At 46.4% G+C, this 17,163-nt stretch overlaps 1 protein-coding gene across 10 annotated transcripts in view; it reads right to left on the bottom strand.

The window, feature by feature from the left end:
• LOC106613191 (roundabout homolog 2) overlaps nt 1–17,163 on the bottom strand; it is a 607,381-nt gene that overhangs the window by 348,298 nt on the left and 241,920 nt on the right. For all 10 annotated transcript variants that reach the window (XM_082956430.1, XM_082956433.1, XM_082956436.1 and 7 more), the window contains exon 2: nt 8,184–8,510. In XM_082956430.1, the coding sequence (XP_082812556.1) occupies nt 8,184–8,510 (327 nt within the window). The remainder of the gene's footprint in view (nt 1–8,183; nt 8,511–17,163) is intronic.

Genomic DNA, 17,163 nt, shown 5'->3' on the forward strand with positions numbered 1-17,163 from the left:
GAGACCGAGTCAAGACTGAGACAAGGGGGGGGGTGAGTCCGAGTCAAGACCGAGACCAGAGGGGGGGAGAGTCCGAGTCAAGACCGAGACCAGAGTCAAGACTGAGACCAGAGAGGGGGCGTGTCTGAGTCAAGACCGAGACCAGAGGGGGGGAGAGTCCGAGTCAAGACCGAGACCAGAGAGGGGGCGAGTCCAAGTCAAGACTGAGACAAGAGGGGGGGAGAGTCCGAGTCAAGACCGAGACCAGAGAGGGGGCGTGTCTGAGTCAAGACCGAGACCAGAGCGGGGGCGAGTCCGAGTCAAGACTGAGACCAGAGAGGGGGCGTGTCTGAGTCAAGACCGAGACCAGAGGGGGGGCGAGACCGAGTCAAGACCGAGACCAGAGGGGGGGGGCGAGACCGAGTCAGGACCGAGACCAGAGAGGGGGCGAGTCCGAGTCAAGACTGAGACCAGAGAGGGGGCGAGTCCGAGTCAAGACTGAGACAAGAGGGGGGGGGCGAGTCTGTTAGAAAAAAAGGGTAATAAAAATAAAGAGAGTCCCTATCTCTCTCTCTCTATATATATATATATATATATATATATATATATACAGCTGAAGTCGGAAGTTTACATACATCTTAGCCAAAAACATTTAAACTCAATTTTTCACAATTCCTGACATTTAATCTTTACTTTATTTTAAGAATGTGAAATGTCAGAATAATATTATAGAGAATTATTTATTTCATGTTTTATTTCTTTCATCGCATTCCCAGTGGGTCAGAAGTTTACATACACTCAATTAACATTTGGTAGCATTGCCTTTAAATTGTTTAACTTGGCTCAAATGTTTTGGGTAGCCTTCCACAAGCTTCCCACAATAAGTTGGGTGAATTTTGTCCCATTACTCCTGACAGAGCTGGTGTAAATGAGTCAGGTTTATAGGCCTCCTTGCTCGCACACACGTTTTCAGTTCTGCCCACTAATGTTCTATAGGTTTGAAGTCAGGGCTTTGTGATGGCCACTCCAATACCAACGCATTGTTGTCCTTAAGCCATTTTGCCACAGCTTTGGAAGTATGCTTGGGGTCATTGTCCATTTGGAAGACCCATTTGTGACCAAGCTTTAACTTCCTGACTGATGTCTTGAGATGTTGTTTCAATATATCCACATAATTTTCCTACTTCATGATGCCATCTATTTTGTGAAGTACACCAGTCCCTCCTGCAGCAAAGCATCCCCACAACATGATGCTGCCCCCCCCCCCCCCAAACATAACGATGGCCATTATGGCCAAACAGTTCTATTTTTGTTTCATCAGACCAGAGGACATTTCTCCAAAAAGTACGATCTTTGTCCCCATGTGCAGTTCAAACCGTAATCTGGCTTTTTTATGGAGGTTTGGAGCAGTTGCATCTTCCTTGCTGAGTGGCCTTTCAGGTTATGTCGATATAGGACTCGTTTTACTGTGGATATAGATACTTTTGTACCTGTTTCCTCCAGCATCTTCACAAGGTTCTTTGCTGTTGTTGTGGGATTGATTTGCACTTTTCAAACCAAAGTACGTTCATCTCTAGGAGACAGAACGCGTCTCCTTCCTGAGCGGTATGATGGCTGTGTTGTCCCATGGTGTTTATACTTGCGTACTATTGTTTGTACAGATGAACGTGGTACCTTCAGATGTTTGGAAATTGCTCCCAAGGATGAACCAGACTTGTGGAGGTCTACAATTCTTTTCTGAGGTCTTGGCTGATTTCTTTTGATTTTCCCATGATGTCAAGCAAAGAGGCACGGAGTTTGACAGTAAGCCTTGAAATACATCCACAGGTACACCTCCAATTGACTCAAATGATGTCAATTAGCCTATCAGAAGTTTCTAAAGCCATGACATCATTTTCTGGAATTTTCCAAGCTGTTTAAAGGCACAGTCAACTTAGTGTATGTAAACTTCTGACCCACTGGAATTGTGATACAGTGAATTATAAGTGAAATAATATGTCTGTAAACAATTGTTGGAAAAATGACTTGTCATCCACAAAGTAGATGTCCTAACCGACTGCCAAAACTATAGTTTGTTAACAAGAAATTTGTGGAGTGGTTGAAAAACGAGTTTTAATGACTCCAACCTAACTGTATGTAAATTTCCGACTTCAACTGTATATATATATATATAAACTCCCAGTAATTTATTGGGTAAATCACACATTTTAGGGTTAACACTGTAGAGAATGTATTTTTATTTTCTGGTCTCTTGGGAGATACATCTAGATAGCTAGGTCAGCCATTGGCTAGGCCATCAGAAGCAAGATTAAGGCATCTGCCATTAAACTGTATTAGGGCAAATTTTGGAGTGACAGTGGAATCAACCAATCAAATTTTTACTTAATGGGTGGGACCTTTTTACAAAAACATATGGAAACTTCTGCCTTCTTGAAGGCCAACAGGTCACTGTGCAATAGCGAGCAATAGTTTTCCCACGGTCTAGCTAGCTAGCTTTTGCTGTCGGCTAGTTTGCAGCGGCAGCAGCAGGTGTTATCAAAGAGGATGTTGTTGATAGTTTGTTAGCTTCTTTCTCCCTTTTCAAGAATAACTTTCAACAAAAAGTTACGTTTCAAATGATCATCATCTGGTAAGTGGAACTGTGTTTTTTATTGCAACACGCTTGTTGTTAGCCATCTCTTTGAAAGTAACTTATGTGGGTGAAACACTGTTGCATTTAAAAAGTAGAACTGACAGCATTTTAGCAACATGAAACCTTTTCATATACACCCCCAGGGAGACTATGATACTTTTTAAAAACATTTTCTGACAAGCAACCACTTAGGTATGGTCATTTTCACGTTTTCATGAATTCTTAGAATGCTTGGGAATTACGTATACTAAGGTATTTGTGAAAATTCTATAGCGATATAGAGTGGGAAAGCAGCCGTGCGTTTGGACAATTAATAGACACTGCAGTGAATAAAACCGAATACAAATATCTGTCTTGTCCAGGACTGGAGTCTTCACAGACCGCTGCGCTATAGCCAATCAGAGCTAAAGTAGGCCTTTATACAAACAAACGATTTGCCACAAGGGCCAGCCATCATTCACTTTGAACTGGACAGTGTGTTTAAAGGCAGTGGCAACAGAACGACTTTACATCATTAGAACGCATTATCCAAAAACCACAAAGTACACCTGAATGGATTTCTAAAACTATGTAAACACCACAGGAGTCCTCTTACATTTGGGAACTTTACAGTCCTATTGATCAACCACCATGAAAAGGTAGGCTCTCTCTCACTCAGTTATAAACATCAACAAGGTCAACAACTAATGCTAACCAGAGCAAGATGAGCTAAAATCTAATGATAAAAGATGGGGAATTGTCCTTCTGCCTGCCAGTGCACACTTGTTCCAAAAAGCACCCAATCTAACTGGCAAAAGTTGGCTAGCTTGTTAGCTAGATACTTCCAGACACAAATGAGAGAACACCTCACTCTGACCATTTTACTCACCGTAGCAGAGCTGGTTAGGCTGTTTACATGTTATCTAGAGCGTTCTTGACTAACTATTATGTTTACTGAGACCAGGTGTCTGACACTATTTAGCAGGTGTTGCATGTTCGTAAATTCATGAGTTATTCTGCGCTTTGGCACACTCAGATGAGAGTGCTCTGAAATCGGAGCAGATAGCCAGAGTGAATTTTGCGAATGCAAGAGATATGCTAACTGGATAACAGTCGTTCAAGTTCTTGCTAGCTAACCAAATGACACCTGCATCTCTAGCTGTGTATAGCCACCAAAAAATGATATGAGGGGAAAAAGTCAGTCACTCACCCAGTCCTCCAATGGCATGACATCCTCCTAGCAGCTAGCTAGCTAGCTATCTAGCTAACGTCCCCAGTTGGTCAAAACATGTTTTGTTTATTATTCTTGTGGGGAGAACACAACAATAGTTAAACACGTCCACACACACACACACACACACACACACACACACACACACACACACACACACACACACACACACACACACACACACACACACACACACACACACACACACACACACACACACACACACACACACACACACATCAGAATGCTTGAGTCACATCCAACACTCAATTAAAAGTACAACCGTTCATCCTACATGTGTGTATCTGGAGCGGTGCTACATACGAGCGTCTCTCCACCTGAAGAGATAGGGGCTAATTAACCTTTTCCTGGGGATCCCATTGCCCCAGGTGTATCTTGTCACACTTACATATACGCACGTATTTCCCCCGCGCTAGCGAATGTATTCAGCGCAGTGACTGAGGCTAGCACTGCTCTGACACAAGCTTCACTATGATTTATGAACCTGCTCATTGACCCAGTTTATGTTGAAAAGAGAGAAAAGTGGGAATGGGAACGCATCCCTCTCTTATCTGCAGTGGTGAGATACATGCAGTGGAGCAGGCCTGGGGTCAGTCTGTGGAAGCATGTCAGGCAGCATTAGATTATCAAAAGCAGAGCGCTAAGATACCCTGCAGGCGCCAACTTACAGAGGCATTTTCTCTCTTTGCTAATAACCTAAAGTGTAAGACACTAAACAAAAAGCCATAATGAAATCTGGTGCACAGTTTCAGCCAGTGTACTGTATCATTATTGTATTGTATTGTATCATTAATTGTACTGTATCATTATTGTGTATCTATAGGCAAAAATAAAGTCAAGGCCAGTTCATCTGTCTATGAGTAGTGTTCATTGGGTAATATTTAATATGAGCGATGTGTATGTTTGGCGCCGCGGTTGGAGGCTTAAAAAGCATTAGAGTGGCGGCAGCGGTACGGAGTCACCATTGGATTACTTACAGTTTGTGGAGTTCAAAAATCCAGGTAGGACAAAATCTCTAAATAAAAATGACAAACCGCAAAGTCATGAGGCTAGACTTGCCAAAAATAGTTAACCAATCAAAAATCACCACATTCTAAATGACACTTAATATTCACCATAACATAAGGTAGCTTAAATCATCAAAGTATGTTAATTCAAAGAAATCATCAGGGTCCTTCAACAGTGACATATGATCAATGTTTATATATTCCCCTCCCTTCTACTTAACCATGTGTTTTGATCCCGGGAATCCCTCTACAATTGTCCTTGTGCTCACCTAAAACAGGTTGGTCATTCCTGTAGGGCAGACGGACACTACAAACAAGTGATTTTTCTATGGCGACTTTCATTGTTTTCCAATAAATACAACATGATTTGCACATATAAAATGTGTTCTCATGAATAGTTGCTATAAATAGATGTAACAATAAATATGCAACGATAACATTATCAATGATATGCACCAGGACGCGATGACCAAATGAATGCACGACGCTAGGCCTTTCCCGACTACAAACACCAGTTACAAATGACCATGGAATAAAGTAGGTATGTGAGCACCTGTATACCACACAGGTAAGTAGAACAAACATGTCCTATGATGTGTGCAGGCATGATGTCACAGAGATATACATGAATGAAATGACTCAGGTGTGTGTGCATAGGTGCTTCAATACTCTGACTCAATAGGGCATGTTTAGCCCTGTGACAGGATGTTTGGAGAGCTAAACTCAGTCCATGTACTGGACTGGTCTGGCCAATCTGGCCCATATTAATAATGCAGGGACTCCTTTTTAGAAGCCTCTTCCTCTCCTCCCCCTCTTCCTCTCCTCCCCCCTTCCTCTCCTCCCCCCTCCCCTTTCCTCTCCCTTCCTCTCCTCCCCCTCTTCATTCTCTTCCTCTCCTCCCCCTTCCTCTCCTCTCCTCCCCCTCTCCCTTCCTCTCCTCCCCTCTCCCTTCCCTTCCTCTCCTCCCCCTTCCTCTCCTCCCCCTCTCCCTTCCTCTCCTCCCCTCTCCCTTCCCTTCCTCTCCTCCCCTCTTCCCTCTCTTCCCCCTCTTCCCTTTCTTCCTCAACTCCCCCTCTTCCCTCTAATGCAGCAGTTGGTGGTGGAGGTGTTGAGTGAACGGAGCCCAGGGTGGTGTCCAGAGCTCAGCAGTGCTCCTCGACCCAGCAGACACAGTCTTCAATCGGTTTCAGAGCTGCAATTCAATTATCTCACCGGGGTCCTGCTCAACCACTCGTGAGAGAGGTGGGTAGAGGTGGGAGAGAGAGGGGGGAGGGGGGCAGAGGTAGGCTCAATACAGGGGAAGAGGGGGGCAAAGGTGGGTCTAAGGGGGAGGTGGGTGGGGGGGGCATCACATATAAAACACATCTGATTTGACATGGATTAAATGTGTGCTAATGCGATTGTCAGCAAGGTTAGAAGCATAGTAGGATGGAAGGTGCTGATAACCCTAATCACTACTGTAAGCCCCTGCAATTGGATTTAGTAGACCCCCAAATCTCCTCTCAGCCCCCTCCTCCTCCTCCTATAAGACCTGGCTCTAGTTACCATCCAGAGAATGGAAAAAGCCTGGACTCCATCATTGTCATTTTTCATCTTACAGCGATCCATAGATCAAGCTGCTGTCACACTGTTAGCACCTGGGGGCTTCTGGGAAGCCCGGGGGAAGGGCTGGGGGAGGGGCCCGGGGGAGGGGCCAATGGGAGGGGCTGGGACAGGATCAGAGGCGACCGGTTGGCCCAGGCAACCAACCACAATAACGACCCCGCGATTCACACAGTCCATTTTGCTAACCCTCATTCCCCATCCCCACAGCTACCACCACTGGTCAACCACCCCAGAAAAGGGATGTTGGAGCCCCCAGCTCCCACAGTCCATATTCCTCACAGACACACACACAAAATCCCATGATAACATCCATACATCCAAGGAATCCATACAGAATTGTCATCCACATAAGCTGATTTAACTATTAATTTCCTTTATGTATCATCATTCCCCAGTTCCAAGATGGATGTCCATTATTTTCATAACAATGCATAAAAAGCGCTGTGTATTGATCAGCTGGAGGAGCAGACTTCATGAAAGGCTCCTCTCACTTAAGCTGCCGGTCCAGCCAATTCCCTTACGGCCCCAGTCCAATACTGTTTCACTACTAATGACCTGAAACCTGGCAGCCCAACTCACTCTTTCCTGCCCTATGCACAGCAAGTGGAAGAAGGGTTCAAATTAAAATCACAAAATGAATACCTAAAATGCAGGCTAGGTCTCTGTGTGTATAAAGACATGGTGCAGAACAAACATAAATATTCCAGAGAGTTAACTTAAGGAACCGTGGGCCCTGTAACCTTCCACAGAGCCCAGAGGGTGTGTGGACCCTGAGGGTCCCTGTGAGACAGGAGCCCCTCCATGGGAACCCTACTTAGACCCAGTTGGGTGCTCATCTTCAAAGGAAAGCTGATCTTTGGGTCAGCAGCACCAGCCTGCCAGTCAGTGTCTTCCAGCACAGCATTGCACAGCACAGCATTGCACAGCACAGCACCGGCAGCCCATGGCAAATGTCCATCAGGAGATTTGATCTGTGGTTGTTGCTCCACCCTCCAACCCACTACCCTCTGCGATAGCTCTCCGCTGACATCATCCAGCTCCCTGTAGTCTGCCAGGATCCCTCACTAACCCTCATAGACCTCAAACTTCATGATCCTTCTCCTGGGCTAGAATGTCTATCATATCCCCACAATTATTTCTACTCACTCAAAATACAACACAATTCTGTGTAATCATCTCTTCAAAATATATGCCAAAAAACAATGAAGGCACAGATCAAACATTCTCTTGAAAGTAGACCTCACCCGCTCTTAGCTTGGGTTTAATGCAGGCTATGACATAGAGGATTTCTCCAGCTCTTTCAGTCACTCAGAAACAGGAAGATGAAATAAACACTAGCATGTCATGTAATTACAGAGTCTATTCGTTCTATTAAAGGTACTCTGATTCCCCCTGGCTTGAATTTATTTTCAGAACAAACACAGTGCAATTTCCTGTAGTTCGCAAAGACAAATTGTATTCTTCGGAAATAATAGCATTATTAAATGTTGGCAGAAAACCACAATGCCCAACAACAAGACAATGTTTCATGTCTCGGTCTGTCTTGAGGCTTTAAACATAAACCCTGTCATTGGAGAGCAAAGGACAAACAACCACTGCCTGCTTTTTCCATCAGTAAGGTTGCTAAGGAAAATCAATCTACCCATAAAAACATGGAGAGCAACATAAAGAACCTAAGAGGACGGCTGAGAAAAAGAACTAAATGTCGTGTAGTTATTTGTTGACTCACATGCTACTTCCAGCGAGGCGTTGTGGCTGATGGCTTCTCCCAGGTAGTTGCGGGCGACGCAGACGTAGGAGCCCTCATCCGGTTTGGAGCGTCGTCCGTGGACGATACGTAGAAAGAAGAGGGAGCCGCTGGGAAGGAGCATGCGGTGAGACCGTGGGTCATCTTTGTCCGTTTCTACCCGCTCCCCGTCCTTGTACCACTCCACCGTGGGGCTGGGCCGCCCCTCTGCCTTGCAGTTGAGGGTGGCCGGCTCCCCTTTGGACACGATCAAGTCAGAGGGGTGCTCCACGATCCGGGGTGGGGAGTCCTCCTGACGCAGACGGGATCCTGGGAAGAGAAGAGAAAAGAGAGAACTCACTAACACTGGATGTTAGACGGGATCCTGGGAAGAGAAGAGAAGAAAGAAAGGAGGTGAGGAACACCATAACATGAACAGTAGACGAGGCAAAGCAAAACATAATATGCTTTAAACAGCTCACTGTTTTCCAGAAAGTAGATTTCTTCATTCTAGCATTCTCAACTCTCTCATATAAACATCACTTAGAGGCAGGAAGAGACTATTGAAGATGGTCCTATTAGTATCCATTCAACTAGTATAGCTATAGGTTCTTCTGCTGTTTGTTGTGTCTTTCCACCTCATCAGGTGATAGGAGGACAGCGCTCCAACCACCAGTCTAACCACCAGTCCAACACCAGCCATCTGCTCCTCTCTACCATACATTTAAGGCCTATTGGGTAATTGGACCCAAGAGTGAACAGAGTATGGCGGCGCGGAGACAATATACATCTGAACCCCAGCTACACACTGACACACACACACACTGACACACACACACACACACTGACACACACACACACACACACACACACACACACACACACACACACACACACACACACACACACACACACACACACACACACACACATACATACATACATACATACATACATACATACATACATACATACATACATACATACATACATACATACATACATACATACATACATACATACATACATACATACACAAAAACACACATTCACAAAGGGGAGAGGAGAGGGGGCATTGTGGACACAGCCACAACTAAAGTATATCTGTCCCCCCAGTGTCAGAGGTCTGTCTCTGTGTAATGTGACTGTTCCGTAGGCTGGGTCTGGGGCCAGGGCTGGGTCTGGGGCCAGGGCTGGGTCAGGGGCCAGGGCTGGGTCAGGGGCCAGGGCTGGGTCTGGGGCCAGGGCTGGGTCTGGGTCTGTTAAAATGCTATTCCCCTGAGGTTCAGAACATGGCCTGTTCCTTTATTGTGAGTCTAGCACTGGGCCAGGTCTGTGAGTCTGGCCACTATGATAATGCTGCCCCAGCCCAGTCTCAGTGCCATGTGTGTCTCTCTGTGACCAAGTCTAAACCCTGCAGATAATACGCCAGAGGCCACATTTGCATCACTGAGGCCCTGCAAAAGCTCCAGACAAAAGAGTTTGATCCACCACCAAACCGTCACACATGCAGGCCTGGAGCACAACGAACAGGGCTTTACTCTGCCAAATATTTACTTTGTATAGTCCTCTGCCTTCCGAATCCTATCCAACACCCCCATCTAAAACTCTATTCTTGCTGGCAGCACAATGTTGATCAATAAATGCAAGATGTATTGTTATGAGCCACCTCCCAGTCAATGAAAAATATAACGCAATACACCGCAGTTAATAGTCTTGGTGTAGCAGAAAGGATGGTGTTCGGCAGTGTGCAGTTAATAGTCTTGGTGTAGCAGAAAGGATGGTGTTCGGCAGTGTGCAGTTTAAGACTGCAGTGTCAGGTGTGTGTGGGTACGAGGCTGTGCCCTTCCCTGGGGGCTGTAGTGGAGGTGTGAGTCAGTGAGGTATTGTATAGAGGAGCAGTGTAATGTCCACACAGCCCTTTGTGCTTCCCTTCCTTCCTTCCTGCCTGCCTGCCTGCCTGCCTGCCTGCCTGCCTGCCTGCCTGCCTGCCTGCCTGCCTGCCTGCCTGCCTGCCTGCCTGCCTGCGTCAGGGCTATCTGCAGTTAGACATACAGTAGTCACAGCACATCAGTAGATGTTTTGCTCTTTGTTCATTTACATTTTACATTTGAGTCATTTAGCAGACGCTCTTATCCAGAGCGACTTACAGTAGCGAATGCATACATTTCATACCCACAACCCTGGTGTTGCAAACACCATGCTCTACCAACTGAGCCACACTGGACCTTCATCTGGGTGGGCACATGTTCCACTCCCTGTTCCACCTCGTTCTCTGGGGGTAGGGGAACACACTGTACCCCAGCCCTGTCCTCTGCTACAGGGGCACACTGTACCCCAGCCTGGTCCACTGCTACCTACAAGGACACACTGTACCCCAGTCTGGTCTACTGCTACCTACAAGGACACACTGTACCCCAGCCTGGTCCACTGTTACAAAGACACACAGAGAGAAACCTACCAGTCAGCAATAAAACACTTCAAACACCTGTGTGTTCCTCTTAGCAGGGGTCAGGCAGATCAGACAGTGGTGTACTGACCCCAGAACAGGGCCGTTGCCTGTTTCTCTCTACACCTAATTTGGGCTAATTCCCTCCATTTCCCTGACATTGATTAGCGATCAGGCCTGGTGTCCAGAGCCTAAGTGGGGCCACAGACAGGGGCTTGTAGGGGAGGGGGTAGGGAGGCACAATCAGCTCCTGGTGTCCATCTTCCATTGATCTAATCTCCATGGATTTGTGTAGCTGCTTCACTATACATCTGCTATTGGTTCTGAAATGAGAAAATCCATGCCAGCCATTTGCTTTTTCTATTCAATAATGGAACTACTCTCCCCTGCCTCTTGTTTGCTTGCTTTTCCCACCTCTTCCTCCATTGGCAGTACTCGGGAAGGTAAGCACAAATTCAGACGAGCCTTGCAGCCAGTGTCTCTGACAGTGTTGGGGGGTACGGGTTCAGGTTAGTATTGTGGTGCTAAGTGAGTTAACGAATGCAGTACTAATTAACATGATGACATAGATAAATGGAGGGTTGAGATAAGGACTTGGGGACCCTCTCCCCCAGATGGAGTGTCAACGACACATTCATTCCGATCTCATTGGAGCATCTGCTTCCCCCACAATCCACTGGGTCCACAGTAGCTCTACACCCAAACCAACGCCCAGGCGCCATGCCGAATCTGCCGTGACTCGATTCAGTCTAATTTATTTTAATCCAATTTGTTTTCCAATCTACTGCCTTCTAATTACTTAAACCTTCAGTCTCCATCTGCTCTCCTGTTTCCTGTGGAAATTTACACAGCAGATGCATCCACAATTGTCCTTTTCCTGCCAGGCAAACCAGAGCTGTGTAGATGGGAGGGGAGAGGGACAAACGTGACTTGTCAGACTGACCTTCCTGTCTAGAGGAGGATGGTTAGCCTACTATATATTCATACAGTAGTAAAACTGATGCTACCGCAATGAATCCATCCATCTACATGGAAATGGAACGGTTGATAGGAAAATTGCTAAACATTTAACACCTGTGAAATGATGCCATCTGACACAGCTGAGTAACCCCAGTGAACACACACACACACACACACACACACGCACACACACACACAGTGTTGTCCCCAGGCATCACTGTCCCCTGGCTCCCCTCCTCCCTATGTGATACCCCCAGCCACAGCTGGACCCAGAGACAGAGAGGAAGGGAAAGGCTAATGCATCTTCCCATCAGCCACTAGGCCATACAGCTCGCCAGCGTCCTGACTCACAGGAGAGAAAGTCAATTTGCTGCCTCCTATTGGTTCTCTTTTCTCACTCCCTTTACGGTAAATATGCTTTCTGTTGCCCTCTTAATGTGATCATTGGTGCTGTGCAATGAAGTGCTCTCTGAGCTGAGGTGAGTGCACTTCACAGGGTCTCAGGGCACACGTTCCAATCAAACGGCTGTCTTTTCCCTGCTCGGCAATAACACCACCATGGTGCGCTGGGCCAAGCAGCCAGGCTTCCAGTCCTCAACTAAAGCACAGAGGAGAGGGAGGGGATGATGTGAGGGATGACTGCCCCCACTGCCTCCTCTTTTGTGTTTTTACTCAAGGGGCTTGACCAAGATTGGGAACAGTCCTTAGATGTTGTTGTAGTGGTCTGAATACCTCTGTGTCTTTTTCCTTCAGATCTAGCAGGGCCTTTCTTCAACATAGATTTGTTAGCAAAACATCTATTGACTGCCAAGAAGTCATAAACCGAATCATTAAAACAAATCCCAGAAAACACATTGACACATAAAAACCTCCAACACACTGCCATTTGTTATGAGAAGTTTTGACATTTTCATTTTGGAGCCAGAATGTTATCGCTGTTTGGCCAAAGCCTGACTATAAACACCTGTTTAACTGCATGTGTGTGTGTGAATGCAGTTCTCTATCTCCTTCTCCTCTCTCACTGCCATGGATAGAGGAGGCTATAATAGTAGCATCATATCTCCCCACACAGTGACCACACAAGAAGCAGCTCTATCTATTATCTTTAGCACACATGTTTTCATATGTAGACCAGAAGGTTGGGCCTTTGATCATCTTGTTGTCATTATTTTCATTAGCTCCCAGGAGAATTCATAGCCCACCGACCAAATCAATACCCACACCAGTCTCCTCCAGAGCAGGAAAGAAGGGCTCCCCAAAGAGATATCAGTTATTCTGCCAACAGACAGGAGCGTGTGCAGATCACAGGTATCCAAGGGCAACCTCGGACCCAAGCGTTCCGGTGTTCCAGTCACTGAAGGTCCATAAACCACCAAACAGAAACCCTGGCCAAGACTACATCAGCTATGGGGTTAGGACTGAAGATGTGCACACATTTAGAATGAGGCATCCACTCTGCATGAGATGTTTGCTGAATGTGAACGAATGCAAAATGAATACATATAAAACAACATACATACATACATACATACATACATACATACATACATACATACATACATACATACATACATACATCCACATACATACATACACACATACACACATACACATACATACATACATATATTTATGAAATACAATGTATTGTCTAATCTTGGTTGTCTACTCTGTCTAGCTCTCCCTCCTCTCCCTGTACCTTCATTCTCTCTCCCTCTCCCTCTCTGTCCCGCCTGTGTCCTGTCCCTGGTGTGTAGGGTGACAGGGCCATATCTGTCATGTCATCGGAGGGGGATGTGAGCGGGTAGTCGGGGGAAACTGGGGGTGGCGATAGGATGATGTTACTGGCCGCCTCACGCTCTGCGCTGGCCTGCCGTGTCACCCCGCACATGGCCCCCTCAGCCCCCTCTGCTACCCAGATTCATCTTCTTTAGGGGCGCTGTCAGTGGCGTCACACCACACTGGCCCTAACACAGTCACCCAGACACCAGGGCTGTGACGATACCAGTAGTTTAACCAGCGTTACCTTCCCGAGTTTTTCCATGGCAAAAATGTAAACACGAAGCAGACCAATCTCCTTGGTCCTTTAAAAACCTGCTGTATGTAAAATGCTGTGAGCTATAGCATTGAAAACAGGGCTGTTCTCCTAAAGAAGTTCAATCTGATTCTTGTTTTGTTTCCTTGTCATGATTCCTTGCTGGCCCTACCAGACACAGCTCATCTCTAGGAGACACCCATACATAACACAGCAGCTTATCTCAGAGAACACATCAACCTGTTATCTCCTCTGGAATCTGACCTATCCTACAGGTTCTAACTAACCAACCCCTGAAGACTGGTATCTGACCTATCCTACAGGTTCTAACTAACTAACCCCTGAAGACTGGTATCTGACCTATCATACAGGTTCTAACTAACCAACCCCTGAAGACTGGTATCTGACCTATCATACAGGTTCTAACTAACCAACCCCTGAAGACTGGTATCAGACCTATCCTACAGGTTCTAACTAACCAACCCCTGAAGACTGGTATCTGACCTATCCTACAGGTTCTAACTAACCAACCCCTGAAGACTGGTATCTGACCTATCCTACAGGTTCTAACTAACCAACCCCTGAAGACTGGTATCTGACCTATCCTACAGGTTCTAACTAACCAACCCCTGAAGACTGGTATCTGACCTATCCTACAGGTTCTAACTAACCAACCCCTGAAGACTGGTATCTGACCTATCCTACAGGTTCTAACTAACCAACCCCTGAAGACTGGTATCTGACCTATCATACAGGTTCTAACTAACCAACCCCTGAAGACTGGTATCTGACCTATCCTACAGGTTCTAACTAACCAACCCCTGAAGACTGGTATCTGACCTATCCTACAGGTTCTAACTAACCAACCCCTGAAGACTGGTATCTGACCTATCCTACAGGTTCTAACTAACCAACCCCTGAAGACTGGTATCTGACCTATCCTACAGGTTCTAACTAACCAACCCCTGAAGACTGGTATCTGACCTATCCTACAGGTTCTAACTAACCAACCCCTGAAGACTGGTATCTGACCTATCCTACAGGTTCTAACTAACCAACCCCTGAAGACTGGTATCTGACCTATCCTACAGGTTCTAACTAACCAACCCCTGAAGACTGGTATCTGACCTATCCTACAGGTTCTAACTAACCAACCCCTGAAGACTGGTATCTGACCTATCCTACAGGTTCTAACTAACCAACCCCTGAAGACTGGTATCTGACCTATCCTACAGGTTCTAACTAACCAACCCCTGAAGACTGGTATCTGACCTATCCTACAGGTTCTAACTAACCAACCCCTGAAGACTGGTATCTGACCTATCCTACAGGTTCTAACTAACCAACCCCTGAAGACTGGTATCTGACCTATCCTACAGGTTCTAACTAACCAACCCCTGAAGACTGGTATCTGACCTATCCTACAGGTTCTAACTAACCAACCCCTGAAGACTGGTATCTGACCTATCATACAGGTTCTAACTAACCAACCCCTGAAGACTGGTATCTGACCTATCCTACAGGTTCTAACTAACCAACCCCTGAAGACTGGTATCTGACCTATCCTACAGGTTCTAACTAACCAACCCCTGAAGACTGGTATCTGACCTATCCTACAGGTTCTAACTAACCAACCCCTGAAGACTGGTATCTGACCTATCCTACAGGTTCTAACTAACCAACCCCTGAAGACTGGTATCTGACCTATCCTACAGGTTCTAACTAACCAACCCCTGAAGACTGGTATCTGACCTATCCTACAGGTTCTAACTAACCAACCCCTGAAGACTGGTATCTGACCTATCCTACAGGTTCTAACTAACCAACCCCTGAAGACTGGTATCTGACCTATCCTACAGGTTCTAACTAACCAACCCCTGAAGACTGGTATCTGACCTATCCTACAGGTTCTAACTAACCAACCCCTGAAGACTGGTATCTGACCTATCCTACAGGTTCTACCTAACCAACCCCTGAAGACTGGTATCTGACCTATCCTACAGGTTCTACCTAACCAACCCCTGAAGACTGGTATCTGACCTATCATACAGGTTCTAACTAACCAACCCCTGAAGACTGGTATCAGACCTATCCTACAGGTTCTAACTAACCAATCCTTGAAGACTGTAATACAACCACATCCTCTCCAGAAAGCGAGATAGCTGTCTGGTTGCCAGTGAGCTCACAGGTGCAAAGCAGATTCCAGGAAGGCAGGCAGGATGAGAAGCAGGCAGGAAGACAGGCAGGAAGAGAGGCAGGCAGGCAGGAAGAGAGGCAGGAAGGAAGGCAGGCCGGAAGAGAGGCGGGTAGGCAGGAAGAGAGGCAGGTAGGCAGGAAGAGAGGCAGGCAGGCAGGAAGGAAGAGAGGCAGGCAGGCAGGAAGGAAGAGAGGCAGGCAGGCAGAGACACACGCTGGGCCCTGTTCCACTCGTGCTCTGCACTCTGCCTGAGCCCATCACAGACTGCATTGGGCAGCCATGTCTTATTGACTTTGTGTCTGTTCTGTGTATTTATCATTTTCCTTCCCTGCAGTTACAGTATATAAATAGATAAGTGAGGGAAAGAGAATATCAGATTCTACAGCAATGGGCTGGACTGATTCATATACCTTGCATTTCATGTAGCTACTCCTCTCTCTCTATCTCTCTCTGCCTCTCTCTCTGCCTCTCTCTCCAAAATCATCCATCTCTCTTTCCCTTATTTCCTGTTCCTCAGTCTCTTCCTCAGTTACCATCAACAGTGTGTTGCTGTCTCTTCCTCCAGGAGATGACCTGTCAAAGCAGAGCTGAGAGTGCTGACTTGAAACGAGGGAATAAAGAGGAGAGGAAGAAAAGAGGGGAACATTTGGGCTGTGCGTGGTTGACTGGGAGTGTGTCGATGAGGGTGGTGTTCTTTCTCTCTCCCCCTCTCTCCCTCTCCCTCTCCCTCCCTCCCTCCCTGTTGTAGCTGATTAGTGTGAGGAATCTGGCCCTGTTCTCTGTGGGGCTGTCAGGGCGTTGGCAGGGACACTGAACTGTGTGATGCAGATGAAATGATTTCCAATGTGAGGCCCACTCAAGCCTACAGCCCACTACTACCCCCCTCCCAGTGCTGGTCCCTCCCTCCCCTCCTGCAGAGTCGTCAGAGTGGCCCTGTGCCTGGTCATTTGTCTGTCGGCATCTGCTCTGCACAGCCATAAACTCACCAGTACTGTACACACTTCAAACTCTCCAATGGTGTCGTGTGCTGCTGCATTACAGTGCAGTCAGGAAGTATTCACACCCCTTGACCTTTTCCACATTTTGTTGTGATATAGCCTACATTTATAATGGCTTAAATTGAGATTTTGTGTCACTGGCCTACACGGAATACCCCATACTGTCAAAGTGGAATTCTGTTTTGGGATTTGTTTTTACAAAGTATTAAAAAATGAAAAGCTAAAATGTCTTGAGTCAATAAGTTTTCAACCCTTTGTTATGGCCTGAATAAGTTCAGGAGTAAAAATGTGCTTAACAAGTTACATAATAACATCGACTCACTCTGTGTGCAATAATAGTGTTT

The sequence above is a fragment of the Salmo salar genome, chromosome 09 (assembly GCF_965601325.2).
Source record: "Salmo salar chromosome 09, fSalSal1, whole genome shotgun sequence".
NCBI lineage: Eukaryota > Metazoa > Chordata > Actinopteri > Salmoniformes > Salmonidae > Salmo > Salmo salar.